Source organism: Microcaecilia unicolor, chromosome 3 (genome assembly GCF_901765095.1).
Source record: "Microcaecilia unicolor chromosome 3, aMicUni1.1, whole genome shotgun sequence".
Taxonomy (NCBI): Eukaryota; Metazoa; Chordata; class Amphibia; order Gymnophiona; family Siphonopidae; genus Microcaecilia; species Microcaecilia unicolor.
Genome location: NC_044033.1, coordinates 20,740,847 through 20,751,215, shown reverse-complemented (window position 1 = coordinate 20,751,215; position 10,369 = coordinate 20,740,847). Strand labels below are relative to the sequence as shown.

General features: G+C 46.4%; 1 protein-coding gene across 1 annotated transcript in view; it reads left to right on the top strand.

Moving 5' to 3' along the window:
* The first annotated feature begins 746 nt into the window (after window positions 1–746).
* LOC115465355 overlaps window positions 747–10,369 on the top strand; it is a 281,729-nt gene continuing 272,106 nt past the window's right edge. The window contains exon 1 of the mRNA XM_030195780.1: window positions 747–1,258. Coding sequence (XP_030051640.1) covers window positions 1,181–1,258 — 78 coding nt within the window. The 5' untranslated portion in view covers window positions 747–1,180. The remainder of the gene's footprint in view (window positions 1,259–10,369) is intronic.

Genomic DNA, 10,369 nt, shown 5'->3' with positions numbered 1-10,369 from the left:
CGGTACGCTCGCCGCTCTCATCAGGTTCACGTTCCTGCCTGGCCGGGTCACACCCCCACTCAGACGGGAAAGTGGACGCTAGAGCAGCCGGCGGCATCCGAGAAGACAGCTCCCGCTATTTAAGGTCGTGTGGTTTGGGTCCGCGGGATCCACCTTTTACCCGAAAAGGGAAACGGATAGGAAAAGACATACTACAAAACCATGATGCAAGGGGTAAACCAGACACAGATCAACCAGTACTTTATGACATGGAGCCAGGTGGCAACCATATTGCACACAAACAAACCTGGTTTTGTTTTGTTTTTTCTCAAAAAGAAAACAAAGTTCCAGGATGCCTCTGACCAAAGTTAATAAAAAATACAAGGGTGGATCAGCCTATCAAACACTGACCTGCTGATAGCAAAGTGCAGCTAGCCCACGTAATATGAAAAGTTATATAATGACCCCCAGCTGCACAGTGCGATGCTTTGAATGAACCTCAACCTGTCAGTCCATGCACACCCGGAGGGAGGAGAGGGGGTTGATGCCTACGACCAGGAGCTCAGGGTTTCCCTCCCCACCTTCCTAGCCTCTGGGCTGTTGTGCCACTTTAAATGGAAGCCCAGCCCCGCCGTGACACTGCCATAGTGTGCCTGTGCCTGCCAATGGCAGCCTATGCTGCCTCCTCCGTGTGTTACAAGTTTCACATTGCTGGGGGGGGGGGGGGGGGGGAGAAAGGATATACACAGAGACAGTGTAAAAAGGAGAGAGAGCTGGGGATCTTGGAGGAGGTGGTGGTGAGAGAGAGGGATGGCCAGCTGCAGGAGCCATGCACATGACACTTTAGAAGCTTCCTAGGAGCTAAAATCAGGGGGCTTCAGGGCTCTGCAAAAAGGAGGGGGAGGGGGCTTGCCACCCCACAGCCTGCACCAGATGCCCCTCACCCCGTCCCTCCACCCATGCACTGGCAAGCTGATCACTTGTTATGGGGTTGTTTTTAAAGCCGACTGAAGCAGGAGGAAAGCCTTTATTTTCCCAGCGGCAGAAGAAAAACAAAACAGCTTATTTTTGTAAAGGGGGTTAGATGTTGATTTAGGGTACACCTGGAGGGCACCGTCCCCCGGCCACGGTGCAAAGTGGGGGTCGCCGGGCCCGATCCCTGGATGCGGATGCATGTTTTGACGTCGCTCTCGCCCTCTGGATGTGTACAATGCTGAAAATCCTCACCGAGAAGCTGAGGAAGCAGAGTTTGAGCGAGCTGCAGCCTTTCCAGCTGAAGGTAAGCGGAGCTGTCACTCGTCTCGCTCTGGTGAGCGCTGCGCCCTTGCCTCTGCCCGGGCGAGCGAGCTCCCCCCCCCCCCCCCCCCCCATTGTGCGCGCAGATAGGCGATAGGAAATTCAGCTGCTCAAGATGCACGTTTATTTATTTTTGTACTACACGATTTCAGGATATGTTGGTGTGTGTGTGGGGGGGGGGGGGACAGGAGAGGGGAACAACATGGTGTGTTTACCTATAACAGGTTCTGTACTGGAACACAGATTGAGGTGGATTATTAATATTATTATGGGAGAGGGGAGATACCGTATTCGGGTTTGGTAATGCCCCTTGCCAGGCGTTTGTACATTTTTTTTTTCTTTTTTGCCATCTATGTTGCAAAATTGAACAAGGCTGGTCAGTAGCTGATAATATGGAGGGCAATCAAAGCTAGGCCAAGGGAAATAAACCTCGGCTAGTACCATGTCTTTCTGCTGTATGCTGTAGGGTTAGTGTGTCCAGTTACAGCCCCCCCCCCCCCCCCCCACTGCTTCAACACTATCCACCAGGTGGGACATCAGTGACCACCTGCAGTCGGTTTAAGCTCCAGAGTGCTGTGGCCTGCAATAGTTGGGAATCCGGAGTTAGTAGTACACTAGGGTTTACTTCATTGTGTTAAGTTTTGTGGAGTGATACACACACTGCCTCATAATCAACTTTTCAAAGAACTTTACATTGCATCTTCTTGAGACCCAGATGCACTAACTAAAGGGTTCTGTTATGTATGGGAGAAAAGTGCTTAGTTCGTGTGTGGCCCTCAAGCATGTGGCTTCTTGCACCCAGAGAGGGGCACCATCTTCAGTAGTTTATTGCATTTACATAACGTGGTAATATAACGTAGGCAGAAATAATTGTACTTTTTAAACTTGAAAAACACATTGAGAGCTTGTTACTGGCACTGATATTATCGGATCCCTTTGCAAGCTACAAATTGTTTGTCAGACGCACCCAGGGCACATGCGTGTTTATAATGGCTGAGAGATTTTCCACAGTCAACATTTTCTCACACTATTGTGCCAGGAATGTGGTAGTTGCAACCCTCCTGGCAGGGATAGACCTGTGCCCCCTCCCCTAACGTCACATCCCCCTTGATATGGCTGCTACTTCACTTGCTTCAGGCAATATGAAGGACCCTCCAACCCCTTTACAGTTGCTCTTAATTTTGGTGGTCTGGTGGTGGTGGGAGGCAGAACTTTAATCCTTGCCAGCAAGGCTCTAATGAACACCAGGGCTGCTGCAGGCCCAAAAAATATAGTAATGCAGACAAAGTCATAAACCCCTTCCCTTGCTAAAAACAGTCACTTTTAGGCTCTGCTGTGGCACTTGATTGAATGGTCTTGTTCGCCTGATGTAGAGGGAGCCATTTTCTTGGCTATCAGTGTGATATGTGTTTCACTTTATGGCTGCACTCCATTTCCTATGTTGGCTCATATTACTCCCTTTTTAGAACTGTATGTATGTGAAACAGAAATGCTGGGGCAAAATTTAAATCCAGCACATCTGTTTCAGCGAGTGACCTGCTTCTTAGGCAGGACACCTTTGCTCGGGCAAACAAAATGGCTGAAATGATGTTAGCTGGATTCTGTGGTTCAAGTAAAGTCATCTGGGGGCCCCAGGCAATAAGGGTCATGGGCCCCTAACCACCTATCAGGTAATTAAACTAGATGGACGCTAGGGGATAGTGGACTTCCTACTTTTGTGGGCCCCTCAGGCACTGCCCTTTTGTCCCAAGGGTCAGCCTGGCCCAGGATCCAAGTGTTGTTTCTCAAAAAGTAGAAAATCTATCATTGCCTTGTTAGCATCTTCCATGGTGCTTGTGCTGCACCCTGAGCAAATCACAGTTCTCTTGTTAGTGGTACATAGGTTCCTTGTGCAGGGTTCGGCCATTCCTCAATTCAGCCTAAAGTGGCTTCATATTATCCAAGAGGTATTGGAGCACATGGTGGCTACACCAGGTACATAAGTAATGCCACACTGGGAAAAGACCAAGGGTCCATCGAGCCCAGCATCCTGTCCAAGACAGCAGCCAATCCAGGCCCAGGGCACCTGGCGAGCTTCCCAAACGTACAAACGTTATATACATGTTATTCCTGGAATTGTGGATTTTTCCCAAGTCCATTTAGTAGTGGTTTATGGACTTGTCCTTTAGGAAACCGTCTAACCCCTTTTTAAACTCTGCTAAGCCAACCGCCTTCACCATGTTCTCCGGCAACGAATTCCAGAGTTTAATTATGCGTTGGGTGAAGAAACATTTTCTCCGATTTGTTTTAAATTTACTACACTGTAGTTTCATCGCAGGCCCCCTAGTCCTAGTATTTTTGGAAAGCGTGAACAAACGCTTCACATCCACCTGTTCCACTCAATATTTTATATACCTCTCCCCTCAGCCAGTCCTGGATTAGACTCATTGTTTTATGATACGGTAGGCTTTTTTTGTTTTAATATTTAGACATAGGCATGAGACAGTGTGGACTGAACTGGCCTGTATGATGACCTGGAGCTGAAATGCTGGAAACTCTAGTATTGTGTTACATGGTGCAAGCCCCCTCTGCCAAATCCTGTTTTCAGCCAGATGCAGGAAGGAGACTTGGGAGGGCGGGTGCAAGGTAAGGCCAAAGGCCCCTTCTCTCCTAACTTCAGCCTCTAATAAGTGACTGCAGACCCCCCAAAACATCTGTACTTTTCCTGACCCAAGGACAAAGATGCTTTTGAAAACCAGCAGGAAGGGGGGGGGGGGGGTGAGTTTTCTAAATAGGAATGATGAGGTCAGTGTGTGTGGTGGTAGAGGGAGGAATAATTTTAAATGAAATTTGGAATCAAGTTGAGTGATGTGCGAACTGTGAAATCTTGTATGCCACACTTGAGGGGTCTTTTCTAAACAAAGACTCTTTAATAAAAAATATATATTTCCTCTCATAAAAAATAAAAATGTTGAAGGGACCAAGTTCTGAAACTAGAAAGATTCTGAACTAATATTGACTTCACACTGCCTGAAATAATCCGTCCTAGGCCACCTCCAGTCTTAAATCTTCCCATGCTGTTGCTGACCCCAGGATATGACCTGTTCACCAACCAGGGCTATTTACATTGGAGCAGGCCCTATTTGAAAGGGGAGGGAGGGAAGTTGAAGTTTTGCAGCATGGCTTACACTGAGCTTTCTTGCTCTAATGGCAGTGTTGAAAATTGAGATCCATTTGTTTGGTGTCCAGCCAAGGTACCACTCTGCTGGTAGTGAGACATGACTTCGTATCTCTTGTGCTGCCACTCGCTCAGTTCAGCTGTACTCTCTGCTCTGTCCCAGATTTGTGGAATGTATTTTTATTTTAATAAAACAGGACATTCAGCCGACTAGCCTGGCTTGGGGTAGTGCATTTATTTTTATAGGCCACACACATAACTGAATTGAAAGAACATTGTTGAAAGGCATCCTGGGATATCTCCCTGAGCCTGTGAATAGAAGTCTTTGAGACGTGGGACCAGAGCCGCCGAGAGGGGGGGACAAAAGTCCCGGGGCCCGGGCCTCCAGGGGGGCCCGCCGCCTGGCCCGCCCTCCGTCACTCCCGGAACTAACCTTAAGCCTCCTTTCACTTCGCAGCAAGCAGCAGCAGGTCAGGCCACTCCTTCCTTCCATGTCTCCCCCTCGCCTGACGTAACGTCCGTGAGGGCGGGGCACAGAAGGAAGGAGGAGAGGTCTGCCCTGCCGCTGCTTGCTGCGAAGTGAAAAGAGGCTTAAGGTTAGTTCCAAGGGCTCGGCCTGATAGCGGGTGGAGGGGGGCCCGGCGACCGTGGGTGGGTGGGCCTGGCGATCTCGGGTGGGCGGCGACTTCGGGGGGTGGCCTTGTCCCGGGCCCGGCTCCGGCTCTCGGTGGCCCTGCATGGGTCCAATCCCCATATGAATCGTAGAAAAGCTGGGCCTGGGGGGCACTGCTGATGTGAGATCTTGATGTTCCTGGGTAAACGAGAGCCTTGGGAAGTTAGAAGTAGTACCCTTATGGGAAGACTTCACTCTCCATTCAGGCTTTACTTGCACCGACTTCTTAAATGTTGGTAGAACTCCATTAAAGATTAAAAAAAAAAAAAAAAGCCTTCAAATTGTCACTTGAGAAGGCGAGGTTGCAAAATTGTACGGTCGAGGCTTGCAAGTCTGAGAGGAACACTGGCAGCGGCTGCTCCAGAGTCTGCAGGATGCCAGCAAAATCGTTGTGGTACATGGCCTGTACGCTGGATGGGTTAGTACACAGTAGAGAATGTGGTGGCGTACGGAGACTTCCTCGAGAGAGAACTATAAGGGAAAAATGTCAAGCCTTGAGAAAAGACAGCCCCCCCCCTTAAATCTGCATTTCTGTGTCTTGCTTGACAGTCGCTTTGGGATGAACAGCAAAGGTCATATAGCGATCCAGCCAACTGCTACAAAAGCAGCTCTTAGTTCTAATAGGAACCAGTTGGCCTTTTTTTTTCTGAGAAATAGCGTATTGTATTTTATTTAGTTATTGGCAAATGGAAGCAGGCCAAGGTGGTGGTTTTGGGATGGGTCGATGGCCTTGGCAGGGCAGTCCATGGATTTGAATGTGTATTATAGAAGGTGGGGGGGGGGGGGGGAAGAGTGCTGTGTATCCCCTGTGGAACTCTTACGTTTGTGGTGTGCCAAGAGCAGCAGATGTACAGTGAACATTTCTGCAAGGCTTGTGTTTCTTTTTTAATCCTCCACAACTAACAAAACTCAGAAGCGTCTATAGTCTGGACTCAATATCTCAAGTTCCTGGAGGAAAAGTCTATTAAAAAAAAAAAAAAAAAACCTCCACGTAGACTTGGGCAGAGCCATTGCTTTATCGCTGAAAATGAGCTAAGAGAAATCTTGATCTGCTTAACATCTGGTGGGAACAAGCCACAATCATACGGGGTGCTGGGCTCAATGGAACCCAGTTGGACTCATCATAGCTTTTCTTATGACAGTATGGTATCAAGTGTTTGATCAGATCTGATTGGGGGGTTGGGATAGAAAAGTATCTAATGCAGGAGGGTGGGCACCATTTATATATATATATATATATATATATATATATATATATATATATATATATATATATATACAGTGGGGGAAATAAGTATTTGATCCCTTGCTGATTTTGTAAGTTTGCCCACTGACAAAGACATGAGCAGCCCATAATTGAAGGGTAGGTTATTGGTAACAGTGAGAGATAGCACATCACAAATTAAATCCGGAAAATCACATTGTGGAAAGTATATGAATTTATTTGCATTCTGCAGAGGGAAATAAGTATTTGATCCCCCACCAACCAGTAAGAGATCTGGCCCCTACAGACCAGGTAGATGCTCCAAATCAACTCGTTACCTGCATGACAGACAGCTGTCGGCAATGGTCACCTGTATGAAAGACACCTGTCCACAGACTCAGTGAATCAGTCAGACTCTAACCTCTACAAAATGGCCAAGAGCAAGGAGCTGTCTAAGGATGTCAGGGACAAGATCATACACCTGCACAAGGCTGGAATGGGCTACAAAACCATCAGTAAATCGCTGGGCGAGAAGGAGACAACTGTTGGTGCCATAGTAAGAAAATGGAAGAAGTACAAAATGACTGTCAATCGACAAAGATCTGGGGCTCCACGCAAAATCTCACCTCGTGGGGTATCCTTGATCATGAGGAAGGTTAGAAATCAGCCTACAACTACAAGGGGGGAACTTGTCAATGATCTCAAGGCAGCTGGGACCACTGTCACCACGAAAACCATTGGTAACACATTACGACATAACGGATTGCAATCCTGCAATGCCCGCAAGGTCCCCCTGCTCCGGAAGGCACATGTGACGGCCCGTCTGAAGTTTGCCAGTGAACACCTGGATGATGCCGAGAGTGATTGGGAGAAGGTGCTGTGGTCAGATGAGACAAAAATTGAGCTCTTTGGCATGAACTCAACTCGCCGTGTTTGGAGGAAGAGAAATGCTGCCTATGACCCAAAGAACACCGTCCACACTGTCAAGCATGGAGGTGGAAATGTTATGTTTTGGGGGTGTTTCTCTGCTAAGGGCACAGGACTACTTCACCGCATCAATGGGAGAATGGATGGGGCCATGTACCGTACAATTCTGAGTGACAACCTCCTTCCCTCCGCCAGGGCCTTAAAAATGGGTCGTGGCTGGGTCTTCCAGCACGACAATGACCCAAAACATACAGCCAAGGCAACAAAGGAGTGGTTCAGGAAGAAGCACATTAGGGTCATGGAGTGGCCTAGCCAGTCACCAGACCTTAATCCCATTGAAAACTTATGGAGGGAGCTGAAGCTGCGAGTTGCCAAGCGACAGCCCAGAACTCTTAATGATTTAGAGATGATCTGCAAAGAGGAGTGGACCAAAATTCCTCCTGACATGTGTGCAAACCTCATCATCAACTACAGAAGACGTCTGACCGCTGTGCTTGCCAACAAGGGTTTTGCCACCAAGTATTAGGTCTTGTTTGCCAGAGGGATCAAATACTTATTTCCCTCTGCAGAATGCAAATAAATTCATATACTTTCCACAATGTGATTTTCCGGATTTAATTTGTGATGTGCTATCTCTCACTGTTACCAATAACCTACCCTTCAATTATGGGCTGCTCATGTCTTTGTCAGTGGGCAAACTTACAAAATCAGCAAGGGATCAAATACTTATTTCCCCCACTGTATATAATATTGTTACATTTGTACCCTGCGCTTTCCCACTCATGGCAGGCTCATTGTGGCTTACATATTGTATACAGGTACTTATTTGTACCTGGGGCAATGGAGGGTTAAGTGACTTGCCCAGAGTGGGAATCGAACTCACTTCCTCAGTTCCCCAGGACCAAAGTCCACCACCCTAACCACTAGGCCACTAGTGGTTAGGGTGGTGGACTTTGGTCCTGAGGAACTGAGTTCGATTCCCACTTCAGGCACAGGCAGCTCCTTGTGACTCTGGGCAAGTCACTTAACCACTCGTCCACTCGCTCGTTACCTCTCGCCTTGACTACTGCAACCTTCTTCTCGCTGGCCTCCCGCTCAGCCATCTATCCCCTCTTCAATCTGTCCAAAATTCCGCCACACGTCTTATCTACCGCGTGAACCGATACTCTCACATCACCCCTCTCCTCAAGTTGCTTCACTGGCTCCCAATCCGCTACCATATACAGTTCAAGCTTCTCCTATTGACCTTCAAGTGCACTCAATCTGCAGCCCCCCACTACCTCTCTGCCCTCCTCTCCCCGTATGTTCCCACTCGTAACCTCCGCTCTCAGGACAAATCACTCCTATCTGTACCCTTCTCTACCACCGCTAACTCCAGACTCCGCCCCTTCTGCCTCACATCACCTTATGCCTGGAACAGACTTCCCGAGCCCATACACCATGCGCCCTCCCTGCCCATCTTCAAGTCCTTACTCAAAGCCCATCTCTTCTCCCTTGCCTTTGGCGCCTAACCACCTTCTCCATTCATGTTACCTACACTGACTACATAGTTTGTAACCCCTAGATTGTAAGCTATTTAGTTATAACCTTTGATTGTAAGCTACCTACACTGACTACATAGTTTGTAACCTTTAGATTGTAAGCTCTCCAGAGCAGGGACTGTCCTTCCCCTTGTGAAACTTGTACAGCGCTGCGTAACCTTGGCAGCGCTATAGAAATGCTACGTAGTAGTAGTAGTAGTAGTAGTAGTAGTAGTGGAGGAGTGGCCTAGTGGTTAGGGTGGTGGACTTTGGTACTGAGGAACTGAGTTTGATTCCCACTTCAGGCACAGGCAGCTCCTTGTGACTCTGGGCAAGTCACTTAACCCTCCATTGCCCCATGTAAGCCGCATTGAGCCTGCCATGAGTGGGAAAGCACGGGGTACAAATGTAACAAAAAATAAATAAAAATTTGGGCTTTGGCAGAGCTGTCATTCAGGGAGCCTTGTCTTCCGCCACCCAGTGAGTCCTGCTTGTGTATATCCCAATAGTTCAGGATGGTACAGCCACAACACTGAGGAAGGTAAAACTTAAGTCATACCTGTTAATTCTCTTTCCTTTAGTCAGGCTCCTGAGACCCTCTTAGACTGCAGTTGTTGGGACTCATGGAGATTTTTTTTTTTTAATTTCTTTATTAACTTTTTATAATTTACAAGATAAACTTATAAATGGCAATACAGCAGTAATTATTACAGAGATTGCTATAATAATCAATACAAACAAAACATATCCAACCTTATCTGGTATTAGCATTCTCCAGAAAGTAAAACAAAACATATTAAAAATAATTCTTGCTTTCTTAGACCCCAGTCCTGTATTGGAGAGGAGTAGCTGATCTAAGGAGAAAAAAAATAGGTAATGTTACTTAAGGATAAATGGCCTGGCTCAACCCCCAGCATTATACATTTATACCTTAATTACTCAACACACACTATTTGGGCAACTTTTTACTTTCTATGAACAATTTAAGCTGATCTGGCTCAAAAAAGATGTATTTATTTCCCAAGTATTTAATACAGCATTTACATGGGTATGCCAATAGAAACGTAGCTCCCATTGTTTTAACCTTTTCTCTGTAGGTAAGAAAAGCTTTTCTATGGTCTTGTGTAGATCTAATCACATCCAGAAAAATCCAGATTTTTTGACCGTAAAATGTTTTATGGGAATTTTTAAAATATAGTCTTAATAAAGCATTCATGTCCTGTTCAAAAAACAAATGACACCAAAAGTGTCTTTCGTGTAGTTAACCTCTGATATAGATTCTTCTAGCAAAGCAGATATGTCTTGTAAATTCAGTTCAGAATTCCGATTATTTTCAGTTGGATTTGCCTTAGAATGTTTAGATTCAGGCAAATAATAGATTTTGTTGATTGGTGGTATTGCAGTTTGAGGATATGCCAAAACGTCAAGCAAATATTTTTTCAGAAAATCAATTGATGAAGTTCCAATTGAAACAGGAAAATTTAAAAACCGCAAATTTAATCGTCTATTATAATTTTCAAGATGTTCCAACTTTAAAGAAACTTTGATTTTATCCTTTATCAGGGCATCCCTTACCGTTTTCAAAGAAGAGATTTCAGATTTCTGAGTATATG